The 18,699-nt window shown below is 42.4% G+C and overlaps 1 protein-coding gene across 16 annotated transcripts in view; it reads right to left on the bottom strand.

Moving 5' to 3' along the window:
- LOC115571218 (calcium/calmodulin-dependent protein kinase type II subunit gamma) overlaps positions 1-18,699 on the bottom strand; it is a 42,475-nt gene that overhangs the window by 22,312 nt on the left and 1,464 nt on the right. For all 16 annotated transcript variants that reach the window (XM_030400436.1, XM_030400437.1, XM_030400434.1 and 13 more), the window contains exons 2-9: positions 17,697-17,791; positions 7,755-7,814; positions 4,820-4,874; positions 4,570-4,635; positions 2,826-2,898; positions 1,427-1,529; positions 902-985; positions 500-594 (exon numbers count right to left, since the gene is read on the bottom strand). In XM_030400436.1, coding sequence (XP_030256296.1) covers positions 500-594; positions 902-985; positions 1,427-1,529; positions 2,826-2,898; positions 4,570-4,635; positions 4,820-4,874; positions 7,755-7,814; positions 17,697-17,791 — 631 coding nt within the window. The remainder of the gene's footprint in view (positions 1-499; positions 595-901; positions 986-1,426; positions 1,530-2,825; positions 2,899-4,569; positions 4,636-4,819; positions 4,875-7,754; positions 7,815-17,696; positions 17,792-18,699) is intronic.

The following is an 18,699-nucleotide window of genomic DNA, read 5'->3' as shown; positions in this document are numbered from 1 at the left end:
GTTTCCTAACGGGCTGATTAAAAGTCTGCTTCCCCATGTTGCTGGCTAATCCACACCATCTGGGCACCAGGTCGTGAGTCTTAATTTGACAAAATTAGACTGCAACAAATGCTACATTTCTTTTTGATTAACAGAACACGTGTATGTTTTAAGTTCTTCAAACCTTTTTCTTATTAAGAGGAAAACAGACTTCTCCAGTCTGCAATGTGACTTGATTATCCAGAGAGACAGAGAGAGAGAGAGGGAGAGAGAGAGGGAGGGAGGAGGATACCCCTGCTCTGATTCTCTCCCTCTCAGACACAGACACACACATACACACTCCCAGACTCAGACACACACATACCCCTCTGCAATGCGTCAGGGAGGCCCTGATAGGATCAATAGCTTTGGACCAGCTTTCAATTGGACACTATTAAACATTCAAAAACTGCTTAGCAAACCCCTGCACTGCACCCCTCACAGATGGACACCAAAGACACACACACACACACACACTTACATCGTATGCTCCGGCTTTAATCTGCTGATAGAGTTTGTGTTGATCTTCATCCCAGAATGGAGGATACCCCACTAACAAGATATAGAGAATAACACCTGACAGAAAACAAAGAGATCATGTTACAACACTTGCAGTATTATGCAGTCAAATTAGGTAAACCCATTATCACAGCAGTGATACAATCCATACTGCAACAAGTAAGAATATGTCTCTAAACTCATTTACTTGTGGGAGGAGACATATAGCCTAGGGCAATTTTTGAAGAAATCTACTTTCAAATAATATTCTGCAAGTCTCTCATGTTGGTTCATTTGATTAAAGACAAACTTGACCAGAATCTGATGTTTGTAACAAGCTGATTGCAACAGGTTTATAGCCCAAAAAGTGAGGCCTACGACTCACCACAAGCCCATATGTCCACAGGCTTGCCGTAGGGGTCCTTCCTCAGGACTTCAGGGGAGAGATAGCCTGGGGTGCCCGCAAACCCTGCCGAACCAGAGGACACAATTAACCGACGCCTTTTTATTAAATTCTGATGAGGGCTATTTCCGTGCAGCTATGTGAAGGGTTCAGATGATAGTGACCTGTTGGACTCCCAACGCAAGACCAGATTATGACAGTGTAGAGTCACAAGCAAATACCCGTTAATCATCCCATCCCCACTGAAGAGTCAGCCAAATGCTTGCAGCTCGGCTGTTGGCCAAGACACAATGGCCGAAGCATGAACTGCAAAGAGCCTCTTAAGCAGAGCTCGCACACATAGTCTTTGGCCTCCAAGTGAGCAGGTGGATGTCTATCTGTATGGATCTACTGTATGAATGAGGCTATTCAGCAGTGATTTGTATACTTAACACCCGGGCAGAATAACAGATCAGTTAATGGTCCAGCACGTTTGATATGTGTGTGTCACTGTTTGTGTTTTCTTACCAAACCAAGCCTGCTGGTCTCCCTGCACCTCAATAGCAAGGCCAAAGTCTGCCAGCTTCACTGCAGCTCCCTTCATCTTACTGGCCAACAACAGGTTCTCAGGCTGAGACACACAGACAGACACAGACACACACACGGTGAAGCAGAAGGTAGGACAAGAGATCAAGACAGTGAGAGACAGATAGTGACAGGCACTCTTCAGTAAAGCCCCTTCTCAGAAATATTCATATTTGATGTGTTCGACACAGCTCGTGTGGGGGTGGGGTAAAGGTGTGAGAAAGCGATGGAAAGACGGAGGATGTGGAGAGAGAGAGAGGATGGGTGGTTGAGAATCTCCACAAGCCCTTATATGGGCATGGGTTCGTAGCCATAGAAACCAGTCGGGAGTCATTTAGGCAGAGCTGCAGACTGCATGCTAAATGGAAAGTGTACTTAGCGAGAGGCAGCGTGTGTGGCGGCGTTCTAAATGGCCGTTGTTTGGGCAGTAGGACATAAATGGCCGCAGTAAAAGCCCACTCAGGATAAAAGGCCAACAAATCAGACAGGCAGCGCACGAGGTAATAGCGTTATTCTCCGACACAGAGTGCACACACACATACAAAAGCCGCCCACATGCGTCTCATACGCCCCTTGAGGTTGTTTTATTTCCACACCTTGTGCTTTCTGCATGAAAAGGTACAATTCAATACTTATTATTATTGTCCTTCCTACCAGGATTATTATCATCACTTTAAACTAGGTTAAGTAGAAAACTGAAGGTTGCACAGCAGCTCTCTTCCTCCACTCTTTTGCATTTGAGCCTATCAGCAATTTGGGACATTTCAAGCCCCTCCCCCGCCACTCCATGGGTGGTGTGATGTCACATGGGTTGTCCTGGCAACTCCTGAGGTTTATCTATGCCTTCACCTCCTCTCTCATAACAGACCTGCTTCATAACTGTGCAAACTGTGTATGTGTGCGTGTTCACGTGCATACGTGCCGTTTGAGTCCTTGTCTTTTCCTTGCCATAGGTGAGAGACCAACCCTGCCATGTGATCATGACTCACCATCTCTCCGCTCGACATGAACACACATGCATGCGGGTGCTCACACACACACTTACACACACACACGTGCATAGACACGCACAGTTCTGGTCACAGACAGACAAGCTGACAGATCTGAGAACAGATACGGCGAATAACCGAGGGCAAAAGCAGTGGATGGGAGAGAGCGACGCAGGGGAAAAAAAAAAAAATACGGATAAAAGCAGAAAATGCAGAGGAAAAGAAGAGACCGAGAGCCATCTGTGTGTTGCCATGGCCACGAGCAGAGGTGTGTGTGTGTGTGTGTGTGTGTGTGTGTGTGTGTGTGTGTGTGTGTAAGTGCACGGTTGTCATGGCAACGGGCAGCCACTCACCTTGAGGTCTCTGTGCACAATATCATGCTGGTGGATATGATTGACACTCTCCAAGATCTGACTAATGCAATGACTACGGAGAGAGAAGAGGGGACAAACAGAGAGAAAGATGTGTCAGACACTGCCCTTCGTTACTAATAAATAGGAAACCATCACATATACTCCAACATGATCTGCGTGCGTTTTTTTCCCGAAGCCTGGTGGACTGTGGTCTGATTATAAAACTGATGCACTTCATTGGGAGTAAAAGCCCTGACATCAATCTTGTTCACTGTACGATGAATAACATGAAATTAAAACTGTTGTACATTTAAAAAGGGTTGGATTGACCAACTGCTGTCCATAAGAAATACAGATTTCAGACAAGTTGTGTATACTGTGTATAGTCCATGTGGGAAATTCAAGTCCATGTGATCTACAATTCAATTATAAAACTTGCATTTTTATTAGAAATAGATTATCTGGGCTGATATTCAACATTTTTCAGTTTTCTTTGTTCGCCTGCTGATTATTTTTAAAATGCAATACTTTGGCTCTGTGGTCTCACTCACTGTCATAGCAAAGTAACTAAAGTTATCAAGTTATGTAGTGGAGTGGAAGGTTAAAGTGGCAGTCCTTTTTAAACTCCTAAACATAAAAATCATCTTTATTACATTCAAAGCCATTAAAATGTTAAACTTAAGGCATAGTTGCCTAACAATCATTTACTATAAACGATCATTTTTCAAAGAGATAATCAAGGTACTGCAGTTTGAACAATCAATACAAAGAAACCTGTGTGGGAGGTCTTACACCACACAGTCAATAAATCTCTATCCCAGTAGCAATTTTAATAATGGGGGCGTCAATTCAGCTGCTACTAATACCATTATTTCTCAATTCTGGCTGCTGAGCCTGTTTTCACACTCGCCTGCTGAGTGTGTTGGCTCATGATGGGTCTTGTAAAAATCATTCTGCAAGCCTGTACCCGACCACTTCAATACTGTCTTATGTACTGTGGTGTCAGGCTCCACGATCCCACTTTGAGGATCATGTTCATGTCACGTCTCTAGAAAAAGGTTAACGGGTCAAAGGTCGGCAAGCTAGAGGGAGCGAGGCTGAGGCTCAATCCATGTGGCTTGGTCTGTGTGTGTGTGCACCATTTGTGTCTTTCCAAAGCACCCCCATGTGAACAGACAAAGACCCCTAATCCAATTGTACAACAGACTTCATAAGCTGCGCACTACACAGCCACAGGGAAAAAGGAGGGGGACTCAGAGAAGGAGGAGAGAAGGCTTAAATGTCAGAATGTGAACAAATGTCAGAAAACACTGTCAAATTCTAAACAGTAGCCAAGGTGACGTGTTCAGGATGGATCATTTTGTCCAAGCGACCCTAAAGATTATTTAATTAGAATTAATACAAAATCATAAAAAAGCAGCAAATCTTCACATTTGAGAAGCTTTGAATAGATTTTTTTGGCAGAGTAAACCGATAATCAAAATTTCTCGCTTTCAGTTCCGTTTTTTTAGCTTCAATGCTAGTGTATCTAGAGGGAGAACAAAGAGTGACCGAAAAGAGAAGAGACGCAGGTATATTGATGTACTTGTTGACAGGGGGGTGCATTGGCTGACAAGAATACAAGCAAACCAATTATATCCACCGCTGTGTGCCTGTGTGTTCCCGCTCATGAAACGACAGTGAGGACTCATATGTTTAAAGGGATTAGGGCTGTCTGTTTGTGTGTGTTCATATGTTCTCTTACCTGGCATCAGCCTCACTGTAGTACTCCCTGGCTACAATGTCTTCAAACAGCTCTCCCCCTGTCACCCTGGGAGGGGGGAGGGCAGGCAGGGAGGAATGGAGGAAAGAAGAGAAGGAGGAGGAAAAGAAAGACAGAGAGAGACAGACAGGAGGGGGAAGAGAGAGAAGCTGTTAGCATACACAAACCAACCGCAGTCACATGCATGGATAAAATGTCAGTGTGTCTGTATGTGTATACAGAATATACTCACAGGTCAAAGACTAGGTAATGAAAGCCTTCCTCTGAAATGCTGTCATGGAGTCTCACTGCAAGAGAGAGGGGTGGGCAGTGAGACAGACGCATAGAGACACGTAAAGAACTGCTGTAGTGTTCAACTGTTCGGCCTCCAAAGAGGCAAAAGAAAGACAAAATAGAAAATGGAGAATCTGGAGTGGACTGCAGATGTTAAACATGGAGTTTTTCATACTTTGCGGTATGACCGTGCATCCAGTGGTTAGGTGATTAACTGCCTTTTAATGGCCCAGAGTAGGGCTCGAACCAAGAATTATTTTCATTCCCCATTAATCTGTCAATTATTTTCTTGATAAATCGATTAGTTGTCTCATCTATAAAATGTCAGAACATAATAATAAGTGTGATAAGTGTTTCCAAAGCCAAAGCAGATGTCCTCAAATGTCTTGTTTTGTCCAAAGCCCAAAAATATTTCATTTACAGTCACAGAGGAATAAAGAAATCAGAAAATATTCACATTTATATGCTGGAATCAGAGAATTTTGACTTTCTTTAAAAAAAATACTCAAACTGATTAATCCATTACAACATTGCCATCAATTGATTAGGCTATATATTGCATCTTTTTTGCAGAGCACTTTAGTTTAGGTTTGTCAAGCTGATTGTTGTCTGTCCAACAATTGTCAGATTTCGGAATTGTTGTTTTTGTACGTCCACTTACTGTAAACTGTTTATGTAGAAGCTCTGCCACATAAAAGATGACGCCCCCATTCTTATCTTCTATGTAAAAAGCTAAGGGAAATAGCTGCCAAAGAGCACAACACAAGACCTACAGTGTGTGAATGGCTGGAGGAAAAAAAAAAAAAAAAAAAAAAAAAAAACACACTGCAGATGTGAGCAGTGATTCAGGGGTCTGGGACCAGGTTAGGAAATGTTGTGTTTTCCCAAAAAGAGCTATTTCCTGATTAGTGATGGAGATAAGTGAGCATTTGGTGGAGAACAGAAAACATAAAGTGGTGATTACAGTAAAGAGCTCATTTTACCACAATACTACAGTTATGCGGTAGCCACCACAGCCCTAGTGTCAACATAACTACAGAGCAGCAGAATGACAAAGCAGATATCCAGGCAGTGGGAGCCAGGCGTTAGAGGATGGGCCTGAGATGCAGCTTAGGTTCAGTGTCAGGGAGCCACAGTTTTGGTTATGTAAAATGAATATCAGTTGTATAATAAGATGAAGTAGGATCGCCCTGCAGCAAGAAACAAGAGCGACTGCTCTTTCCTCCTCCTCCCATCTTCTCGCTCTCCCTCCATCTGTCTCCTACTCCTCCTGCTTTCGTCTCTCCATCTGTCTCTTTTTTTGTGCCCTCTTTTGTCCGAAGTTTGAACGCAGACGATGCCAAAATATGTCAAAAGGGGTAAGAAGGACAAGCGAGAGAGAGAGAGAAATCGAGACAGAGAGGGGAAGGCAAAGTAGGCGAGGGGCGAATGAGTGCCGGAGGGGCCGACAGAAAACTGGGACATGAGGAAAAGAGAAATGAGGAGTGCGGTTTGAGAGGTGTCATTGATTTTGTAATATTTTCCCCTTCTGCCCTTTAACACCAATCCCTCCTCTAGATATCATCATTAGCAGTGCAATGCATTTTATTCTAAAATCACCACTGCAACAAAAATGTCCACATTCACGTAGTTATGTAGTGGGATATCAGAGCAGTAATGAAAGCAGAATGTCAAGAAAGCAGAGGACATTTTTCGTAACATGCCTGACACAGAAAACGACTGTCTCATCTTATCAGACTGAGCAGAGATGTGTTGTCACGCTGTCAGAAAGAGGAAGATAACCTTCTGTCACCTTTGAGTCTGACTGGGTTTACTGAGTCTGTGCTCTTAGGCAATAACGGTGATGTCATCCACATACCCTTTTGTTTCTATTGTCACGACAGCTGCACAACTGATCTCAGCACGGCTAGCAGTCCTGAGCTGTTAGCATCTTGATACCTGTGCAAGTGTAGCGACGTTAACACACTGGCTGAAACAAAGTGGTCAAATGAACCATGTAGGATTTAAGACATCCAGTGAAATGGAACTAAAGGAAATAATGAATCTAAAATCTGCTCCGTACTGTGCATTTACATGTACTTGTTTCTGATGATCAATGTTAATCAGTCTCTCTGCTCCTTAATTTAAAGCAGCCCAGCTTGCGATCCCCTCTTCCATCCTGACAAGTGAGCCTTACAATCTGACAACACCCCGCATCTTCAGCACTCATCTGTCTGCTCACCAAAGCTTTGCTCTGTGCACCAATGTCCATAATCGCCAGCAGCATTGCTGTTAGATCAGCTATACTGACATTCAAAATGAGTTATCACAGCGAACACTAGGGCAACCTTTTAAATGCTGTTAATTAGCTCAGTAAATAATAAATACGACGTTTTTTGTTTCGTGTCACTGGTTTGTAATTAGGAACTCTGTCCCTTTCATATAAAAACAGGCTCCATAGCTTGAAAACCCAGAGAAATCCAAAAACATTTAGCTGCTTACCAGCCTTGTGATACCAAAGATCCAGACTTAGTCTCTGTAAGTTCTATAGACTGAATTCAGCTGCCAGTTTCCCAAAATGATCACCCGGTACAACAGTTACAGAACCAGCTCCGCAGCAATTATCTACTCAGAAAATATCCTTAAAATAATCCTTGATTTCTTTAAGAGTAAGGCCCAATCCTAATTCAGCCTTTGAACCTGACCCAATGTGTGCTTTCATACCTATAAAGAGGGTGCTCTATTCTTGAAACTCTCTCTTACAGGTACCCAAAACCAGAAAAAGCGTAAAATGACTAAAATGCGATAGTGTACCAGTATTGGTGCATTCAAGGTGAGAATTATATCCTGCAAGCATGAGCAACAAACAGAACCACAGGTTTCACCTTTGGCCATGTTTAGACACAGAAACTCACCGATGTTGGGGTGCTTCAGGAGACGGCAGATACGAGCCTCTCTCTCCAGCTTCTGATGGTCTGTGGAGAGAAAAGTCGCAGTTTAGACAAGTCACAGAGCAGCAAAGTGTTTGTACATCATCACCTGGTCAAATAACTGTGTTCAGTAGCTGATTGGGTTTTTATTTGTGGTACTTGACAAAAGGAAACGTTGCTCAGCCGTCTGAAACATAACTCCATATTTCAGAGGTATCGATGAAAATACCTTAATTTAAATATCCTCCTTAAATGTTCTACTTTTAACACTTTTGCCACTTTGTGACTGCCGAGATGCAGACAGGAAGGAGAGACAGAGAGAGACTTGGGTGGTATGACTTGCTACAAAACTCCCCTCGACTGTATCGAAACAGGGGCATGTGGTTTTGATGCTACGGGTCTTAACCTCTAGCCCTCCGGATGCCACATATGCACCAATTTACAAGAACTCATACAGTTACGTTTGGTTTTTATCTAGGTTATCAGACATTTCTGTCTGAAACGAGTTATCAGACACTCAAATTGCAGAAGCTGCAATTTTTAAGTAAAATGTGTAACAAAACAGCATTATAATGTAGTGCTGCTGCAATGTCTTGGCCTACAAATCTTGCTCTCCAGATGTAAGAAAACATGTTTGTTTGTCACATCATCGTGATTTTAATAGTTTTTATAGTGAAAATGAAAACGATCACCAATCCTAAATCATTCTTAGATAAAAATATCACTCACAAGAATGGATTGTTTACCATATCGTTGCAGCCCTAGTCTCAATTATGCCATAGATCCTCATGATCCCACGCGATAAAAACTAAGATCTACATCTCATGCACAATGAGACTGCCACGACTGCTTTGTCTTGAAATCTTACTTACGGCCAACACTTGATAACTGGTATTAAACTGCATTTGACTACTGGAGCAGCGGCCACAAACAAAAACAAACAAAAAACATGCAGTTAAACAAAGTCTGTATAAGCAAATATTTGAGAGTACAAGGTAATTTGTTTAACTTAAAGATTTGTTCTGTGTATGTGAAGGCAAATGATTGACCTATTAGCATTACAGTCGCTCAAGCTGAGAGGCGGCATTTGACTCTGAAAGCCAACAGTCGATCGCTGCATCAAAGCAGAGCTCCGCTGACCACATGTATGATTTTATTTAAGGTTATGGTGGAGATTAACGAGACCATGTGTAGTAATGCAGGTGTTTGCACCTGCAAGCCTGTGCATGCGAGTGTGTGTGTGTAAAGGGTTTAGTAGAGCAGAGTATTGGTGTGTTTGCGCTTATGGTTGGGAGGGTATGCTCACTAGAAGACACAAACGCCCTCTGTCCAAACCAACATCCTTGTTTGAGGATTTCACTGAATCCTGTAACAGACGGTGTGTCAACCGCATGTTAAACTGCTCACTCCCATCACTTTAGGAGCCATGACGCTCAGGTCAAAGGTCACATGAGGCAACTGTAGTGAATATGCAGTGTGACTCAGAGAGCGTGTGTATGTGTGTGCATGTGCGTGTGTGTGTGTGTGATCACTGTGGTAAAGCCAGCTCAACCCCACAGCTCCATAGCGATTACACCACAGAGGGCAGGCTCACTAAGATTTGCATTCATTTCCCCAGTGCAGCAACAGCCTCAGATAAAATTCACAAGCTGTTGCTGAGCATCAACGTTCCCACTGTTCTACAAATGCAATACAGTGCGTACAGCCATAACATGAAAGCACATTATCAGGACTGACATTACTTTTTTGTTGTAACAGGTAACATATACATGTTGGTTTGCAATTCAAGTAATCAGTTAACTTCACCACTTACGCCAATATGAGAGTGTATATTCAGGTTTGTGAATGCAGGTAAACCTGCTAAAAATAGGTGTGTCACTTTCTCCCATTGCCAGGAGATGAGTAAGCATGTGTCCTTGTTTTTCTTATGTGTCATATTCATCATCATGAAGATGCCAGACAAGCAGGGAACAGTTAAAAAAGCTGCATATCACCTACTTAATCAAACTACATCCGGGAAACATTGTAAGAATTTAGTCGTATTTCCTTGTTTCTTTTGATGCATTCGCACAGTTTCGGTTCTTCATCTACTTCTTGTTGGCAGTGCACAGCCACCTTCGGATGCGTAAGTGCGTCTGTGTTGTGTCAGTGCGCAGATGTAACCCAGCTAGAGGGATGGCCAAAGCAGAGAGGGCAGTCTCCGGTTCATTAGTAGCATGTTGAAACATAACGCACTGTAGGCTATAAGACTCTTGTGTTTTCTTGTTTTCTTAGAAGCAGATGCTTACCCTGTATGTCTCAGTTTCCGCTCACTTTGTATGTACTCAAAATCCTTTTCATTTGCTTCATTCCAGTTGAATTGCAAAAAAAAAATTCTCCCTGTACCCACTCGATTTTATTTTTTGTTCTCAAACATAAAAGAGCTGTGAAAGGCATATTGTGTCCGCCATTCTTGTTATTATTAGCCTGCAGAGTAAGGATGGTATGATAAAACATTTCATTGTAGATTGCGGTAAAATCTACAATAAAAACACTTGATGAAAAGAAAAAAATGTATTGTGAATTTTCATTGTAGGAGTGGAGATAATTCTGAATATCCTCACATGATTGATTTGAAAAAGCTGTTGAGCTTGACATACAGTCCTGTGTTGATTTCTTCTTTGGTTTCTTTCTTTTAAGGGTTTATGATTATGTTTAAGATTCTCTGATTGTTTTTCATTAAAAATAGACATGTCTTTTTGTCTTATTTTTGTTTGAAAGTTTTAATGTTTGATGATTACAGGGATAAAATCTTGAATTGCACTTATGTTGGACAGGGTTATACTGGCGTGATGTTTTCATCATCCTGTGTGTACTGCAGAGTTACAGATTATGGGTCGTCGAATATGCTACTTGATGTCGGTAGAGTCAATACTTTAAAAAGGGAAGATGTGCATCTTCTGGACAATATAAGCAGCAACATACTCAATGTATTTAAAAGAGGTTTCATTTTGTAATGTAACAAGCTACTTTCAAAAGAGTTGCACCCAACATCGCACATTGATATGAAAAAGCATTGTCACATCTCTGCATCCTTCCTTTATGCTCCGTCTGCTCTGACTGCCTTTCTAACTTGTTGTGAACAAGTTGTTAAGCCACAGTCGAGGTGTTTCGTAGCTCTGTCGTTGGTTCTCTAACACAGAGCTACACACTCCTCACATCTAACTACCACTAGCCTCCCTGTCGTCTCCCCGCAGGTATAGATTTCCCTCATCTGACAGAAAGCGAGTGAATAAGGGAGAGACCTGAACCTCCTTCTAATTACACCAGTGACGCAGGACAGGGAGGCAGACTGAGAGAAGGAGGGAGGATTACACGGAACGTCCATTTGCTAGAAGAGGATCACAGCTCCCCTGTGTGTGCGTGCGCATGTGTTTGTGTATAGCCGTCTACCCTGGTGCAGTGTCACTGCAGCACTCACTAATTCATTCAATCTCCTTATTTGTTGGTGCGAGAGTGTGTGGAAGAAGAAGACAGGAAAGAGAGGGCTGGAGGGTAATTACTGGCACTTCCTGCTGCTCTCTAATTGGCCATCTGCTTTGCCATGGGGCGGGCCCACAGCCATCTTACATCAGTTGAGGAGGATGGAGATGACCTGACACTGACTGACACACACACACACACACACACACACACACACACACACACACACACACACACACACACACACACACACACACACACACACACACACACACACACACACACACACACACACACACACACACACACACACACAAAAGCTAACAGCCTGACTCCACATGTGAGAGTCTAGTTCAGTTCGCGAATCTGTCTTGGGATTTTTGACAAGGTAACTTAATAATCATAACTTCACAGTATTTTGGGAGGTTTTCAGAGAATGATGATGAAGGCGGCTCTAATCTTTATCTACTGGACGATGCAGAAAATGGTTTAAATGCACTTTATAGTTTTCGTATAATTATAGTCAGTATTTTAGCTGTATCATATACAGGTAAAAAAACAACCCTATTTTCTCGTATAGATAATATAAATGTTACCACCCTAAACATTTGTAATGTAACTGGCTAATTGGAAGAATAGTCCAACCCACTTATCTGGCAGTAAAATATGTTTCACATGTTGGTATTTACCTGCCTCTTCATCTGTTAAAAAGTGTAATCACAACCATCATTTTCGCAGTGTGATGTAAATGCACATGCAGCTGCCATTACTGTCACCATGGTAACCACTACAAACCAAAAAGCACTCCGTCAGCTGTCCTCTCGAGTTACTTTTTGATCAATGGCAGGAAGCGTGCTGCCTGATAATCAGACTGAATTTTGTTTTACTTCATTATTCAGCCTGTGTTCATTCATATCGGGCCAATTTCTGTTTCTGCCATTTTTGCTTTAGACAGATGCTGCTGTAGCGGTGGCTTGGATCCGTTTGTTTAACAATTTTCAAGAACATGCTTGTTTCAAAAGGTAACTGCTGCTCAAATTCTGCTAGACGTCTGCCTCAAAGCATATTCAAATAGTCCAGCAGAGGAGTGGGGAAACAACGACTTCAGGCGATGTGGGCTTATTACGTTGTGTGGGAAATCGAGGGTCAGGGGACAAAGGACTCTACAGTGACAGAGCTGGTAGTCAGAGATAATTAGGAGTGGGAATGGCAGGGAAATTCATGATACAATTGGATATAGATTGCCCACAATAATGAATGTATCACGATACAGCGATTCTACGATGACAGATACATTGCAAGACAATCATCTAACATTATATCTCGACATCTGCCCAAACTGAAGAAACACAATCTATCCCTAAAAAAGTGCAGGAATTATGCATTTACTCTTTGCACTGGGGGGTCGGTTTCACATAATTGGACATGGACTGAGATGAAGAAAATGTAAAAGAAAAAAAAAATGTAAAAAAAGGGCACACAGTCTTAGCTTAGCACCTCTTGGTCACACACACTGACTGTGAGATAGTGTATTGATAATCCTATCGCAAGAGGAAGCAATACATCATCGATATTTTGTCCCAGCGTTTGAACTAACCAGCAATCACCTGCAACCATCAGACACACAGTTGCTCTGCTGGAAACACAAGTCCATGAAAGCACATTTCAATATATGGGAACCTGTTGTAGCTTAGCTAGCAGCTGAACTAAAAGAGGCTCTCCTGGTGTGTGTTTACTTAGCCATAACCCTGCTGTTAGTTGCGGTTAACATTACTGTTTGTCAAGCTAAATATCTTGTTAAGCACTTATCGGCTGATGTGTTGCATTTACTGCTACTGCAGAGGCATAGATCTTGTTAATGTCTGACATATTTTTCCACCAACGTTTAAAAGGGTTGCTAATTTTATCAGCAGCTACAGAATGTGCGAGAGGCTCAAACGGGGCAAGACTCAGACACTGTTTTGCTCTTTATACTTTTCGTGGCAGCTGACTTCTGAAGCAGGCCTTAGAGTCTTGCCTACTTCTTAAAAGGTTCAAATACAAGCTCATTTTGAACAGAAAGTAGCAGTAGTTTCTCTTGAAGAGTTATTCTCATCAACGCTTATTTCTATTCTTGCAGCCATGTTTTTTTCACCGTTTATCATGGATGTATCTGGGTAGCTGTCTACAAAGATGGGGGCCACATTCTTAATCCCACCTTCAAGCTGTGATTAGACTGTTTCTACAGCTGGGGAAGAAAATGGCCATCAATGGGCTCTATACCCGACTTGTTCAAATCGCTGAACAAATTGAAGATGTGGGCGTCGATTCAAAGGTCTGACACCAACTTACACTCAGGGGGACTGCTGAGTCCCGGTTGGGTTGCCATTAATAATAATGAGAGGCTTTGGCTACTGGAGGTCAGCAAGGAACTAACGGGACTGAACTGGGAAATTGGGACACTGTTGAGCAAGAATTAATAATAATGGAGTAACACATTTAAGAGAATGATACAGCCACAGGACAGTAACTGTAGACACTGGAATGTAAGTTTTAATGGTGGCGCATTACAGTTAGGGATCGACTGATATGGATTTTTCAGGACCAACAGAGATATGGATTGTTAGTAATGAAGGAGACCGATATCCGATATTTGGAAGCCATACGAATTTTCAGTAAAAATGAAAAATCCTGGTGTCAAAATTCAGCGTAAACCAGTGATGAAATGTAACAAGAGTACAATTTATCCAAGGTCTGTACTTAAGTACAGTTTTCAGTTTGTATTTCCATTTTCTACTTCATAATACTTCAAATTCATAACATTTAGTGACATCTTACAATCAACTAGTTACTTTGCAGATTCAGATTACCAAGTGTTTGTAGACTGTCACGTAATGTTTATTCTAGCATTGTGTTTGGAAGTGCTTATGCTTGAGCGTGAATAAAAGAACGCTGCAACGTCATGGTAACTGAGGGCTTACTGCACAGCTTACAATACATACGGTGATAAAAGCACAACACTCACCAGCTACATTCAGTGTGCGGCAGACCTGCTCCAACAAATTCACTTATCTGGCTCTCTTATGAGAGATTCTGTCTGATAAAGCTGACGATAGCAGAGCAGCCAGAACAAGCTTCTCCTCCATTTTCTTGGTTACCAGGGTGACAGGTAACAAGTCCCACCCAATCTAATAAATGATTGGTTGCCTGAGAAAGAGTGACATTGATGACCCCAACCCCTTTCTGAAAAGTTGAAAGATTTTTCCGCTAATAGCACTTGTATCGGCTACACAAAAAAGGAACGGCGCTCTGAAGAAGAAGCAATTTTTCTCAAAAAAAAAAAAAAAAAAAAAAAAGGTCATGTTGACACTGGCACTTACCAATCTGATAGTGTTTTGTGGCAGGACATTGAGTGAGACCACATTGTGGTGATTACAAAAAGAAGTAGGCTGTTGAATCAGAACCAAAAACAGCACTTTTTAAGTTCATCGGAAAACAAAAAAACATCAATACTAGATCAGTAAAAATGCTATATGCCGATAACTATCCATCTAAAATTAAAGTGGAAAGTCTGAACTTTCATAAACATTGTTGCAGAAGATATCCACTTTTTATAGTCACTTCCCTCAACAACAAGCATTTTTGTTGTGGTTACGAGCCGATATGAAAATCTCCTTTCTGAGATCATGACACAGAAAAGGATTTCATTTTAGACAGAGTTTATTGTTCAACTGTAAAGTATCCTGCCTCTGTTGCATATCTCTGTATAAGGTTTGATTTGAGGGTTATATCAAATATTGCCATCAGCCAAAAAATCCTATATCGGTCAGGCTCCATCTAAAACGGAACTCTAAACTCTATCTACATCTAAGATAACTTTTCATTTTCTTCTTCAAGTTCAATTAATCATGAAAATTTTAACACCTCAGGGGTTTTATCTCCTTCTTTGAGTCATTTATAAACTGAAACCACGACAAACCAGAGAGCATTAAAAACCCTTTATTCTCTGTGTTGAGAATCAGTTTTATGCATTTCGTGTGTGTTCGTTACGTGTACCCTGCTGCCCACTCGCATCCACCCCCATACTGCCTGTAGGCTGGACTATCCCACAGCCAACCGCCTACATCCATCCCTGACATCCCGTCCACCCTCTCTTCCTTCCTTCCTTCCTACCTTTCTTCCTTCCTTCCTTGGTTCATTCCCTTCCTTCCTTCCTTCCCTGCCCCCCTCCTCCTCAGATTACTGCAGTGTTTACCAGAGCTTTGAGAGACTTACCCACCAGGCCACGCGTGAGGTCACACTCGCCCCATCAGGCTAAAAAAAACCCACCCAAATCCTACCAGGCAGGCTGCCTGCACACGCACTGGCTGCCTGTGTGTGTGAGTGTGTGGACGGTGTGTTTTTTTGTGTGCGTGTAGGTGCATGTTGCGTCAGCCGGTCGGCCTACCGCAATTCTTCTCTTAGCACAAAATCCTCTTGTTCCCTCCTTCGCTCACTCAATCGTGTCTCGCTCTCTTGTCTCATTTCACCTTACTTCCCCTGGCGTAGAGTGTCACTGATCTCCTTGCAAGACTATATTGTTTAAAATCTCCTCCTCCCTCTTTTTCCTCCTGCTACTCTTCTACTGGCCAGCTTTCTTCTCCCCTGGCACACACACACACACACACACACACACACAAACACACACACACACACACACACACACACACACACAGACCTACATTGTGCTGCCTGCCTCTGCAAAGAGCCAACAGTTTTCTGCTGAGCCCTTACTTTTCCTCGGTGGGACATTAATACTAGGAGCGGCCCTGTGTGGACACTTGATGGCAGGGATAGAACAATAACGGTATTACAACACACTCACAGATGCCTCACAATGCAGACATGCTCTATTAGTGCTGCTCCCTGCTCTCTCGGTCTCTCTCTCACACACACAAACGCAAATGCCATCAGACTCAGACAACAACAGGGCAAACAGGGAGGCGCCTATGGAATCTGTGGGGTCTTAGTGGTTGATGAGATACATTTAGCATAAGTGGATTAGCCTCAATACAAACCAATCCCCCTTCATAGAACGACAAGAGAAAGGCAATGACGGAGAGAGGCTAGCGGAGAAAGACAGGCTCGGAGGTAATGAGAGAGAGTGCAGGGAGGGAGAACAAAGGAAGCCAGGTGTGCGTGGATGTCAGGAAGGAGCGCAGGCCTAATTTGTCAGATAGAAAAAGGAGAAAGCAATTAAGTATCTCAGTCCGAAGCCAAGGAGGAGGTTCTGACACACTGACACGAGCTCGCGTCATCATTACCACATGGCACGCCACATCGGGCATGTGCACGTGGGTGTGGATCTATGCAGCGCATAACGTGAGATATTTGAACACACCAAAGCAACAATTAACAACCGACACACAAGAAACATCCTTCGTGTACTGCCAGTTCTTATTGTTTTATTTCAGTCCAAAATGTGTGCCCTTTTCATGAAGAGCATTCAAGAAATTTGGATCAATTCCTTGTACAGCGGTGGACTAATGATACCACAGAGGAAAGACAGAGTTATTCAATACAGTGTTTATACAGAGGGTCATTAAACCACCAAGAGGTTGCTGATAAGAACTCCCCACAGGCATGGTGATTGAATAAAAGATTTCCTCAGCTATTGGACAATTTGGGACTTCTGTTTGTGTGCATGCTTTCCAATAAAGCTGGGGGAAGTGAAGACATATACAGTGAGAGGGCAGAGAATTTGCAGCACAATTCCCTGGTATCTATCGCTTTAGTCACTGGTACTTCATGGAAATATTGAATTTATGGGATTTTTGAAGTACTATGATTCATCAAGTGTTTCCTTCACTGTATAAGCCACAAATTTAACTTGTTATCTTTTTAATTATCTATGAACTGACTCTCAAGCATTTCCAGGATTTGGGGGTTGAACAAAATGCAAAGAAAGACTGATTATAGTAAAAATAAAATGATGCATGATGTACACTGCACCAGTAAATTACAGTGTACTGTATCGGCACAATGTTGGAAAACTTATACTACTGGCCATTTATCGATGTCTGTGAAACTCTAGCCGAAATATAGAAGCAACAACAATCAAGTCTTATTAGAGATATGGAATATTACAGATGATCGATTATCCGTGTCTGTTGAAACATTGAGCATATCTAATGAAAATGATGATGTGATTTTGGCTACATGTTCTCTTACATCTGGAGAATACCATTTGTGGGCATGAGCACCTCCGTAGCACCAACATGCTTCATTTATAAGCGTTTGTTGTGACACATTTTACCTTTATCAAAAAAGAAATCGCAGCTCCTGAAATTGCAAATGTGCAAGAATAGGAATAAATGTGCAGCCCTGTCTACATATAACTATCATAATATAAAATGTACTGTAATGCTCTATGATTCGATAAACACCACAAATGGGGCAAATATGCACATATCAGCATCTGTGTGAGTGTGCGTGGTGTTACCATACCTCTTGCAGACAGCTTCTTAGTGTTGATGATTTTCGCAGCATATTCCTGTCCTGATGACTTCTTTACACACCTACGCACCACTGAAAAAGCTCCCCTAAGAAAAAAAGCACATCAACAACCAAAAATCAGTTCCATTACACATGCTCCCTCTCACACATACACACACAGCATGACATTTGAAACTGCATCACTTCTGTGACAGTGGTTTGTTTTTGTGTACGCCGACATCCTTGGTCTCACTCTCTCGCTCTCTAACATACACACACTTTAGTCATTACTATCACAGCTTTCGGTGCGTTACAACCTAAAAAGGGTGGGCAATATAACAAGCTCCTCAAGCGTGAGTGCTGATATGAGCTCAGGGCTTGGATTATAAATGAATGGCCAAGTTCTAGTGCTAATCTATTGATGGGCACAACAATGCGACGCAACCTACAGCCCCTAAGGAAATTCAATTTGCAATAGCCAGTGCAAAGAATGGGCTGCATCTCACACAACAATGGGCGATGTTTGATACATTCACAAGGTAAAAACATTGACTTATAAATCCGCTCGAGCAGAAAAGGAAGTGCACATCTCCAACACTGAGGAGTTTCATATTGACCTAGATGAATGCTCCATATTTTTCACCTGCGAGCCGCTATGGCGACTGTTCATTTGGAGCATCACAGAACAAGTAATTATGCATGATTTTCACAGAGCCTATATGACAGCCTGCACAATCTGCAGTATCTGGCCCTGTACAGGCCCATCCACGATATATGGAGGGCTGCTACCGTCTGCTGCACTCTGCTCCCTCCACTCTCGCTCTGCTCTTAGTTTCAATTATTTACCAGCGAATGAGAGGTGACAGGTGACAGAAATACACGTCAGTGCCCTGACGTTAATAACCTATGACGGAGCAAAACGCATTAACAGACAGCTGCAGAGACATGAGATGAGGTAAGTGCTCGGTATGCTTAAGAATCAGGGGCAGTAAAGCGCAGAGCCACTATGGAGGAT

The sequence above is a fragment of the Sparus aurata genome, chromosome 20 (genome assembly GCF_900880675.1).
Source record: "Sparus aurata chromosome 20, fSpaAur1.1, whole genome shotgun sequence".
NCBI classification, from domain to species: Eukaryota; Metazoa; Chordata; class Actinopteri; order Spariformes; family Sparidae; genus Sparus; species Sparus aurata.
Note: the sequence above shows the minus strand (reverse complement) of the source record. Positions and strands in the feature narration are given on the sequence as shown.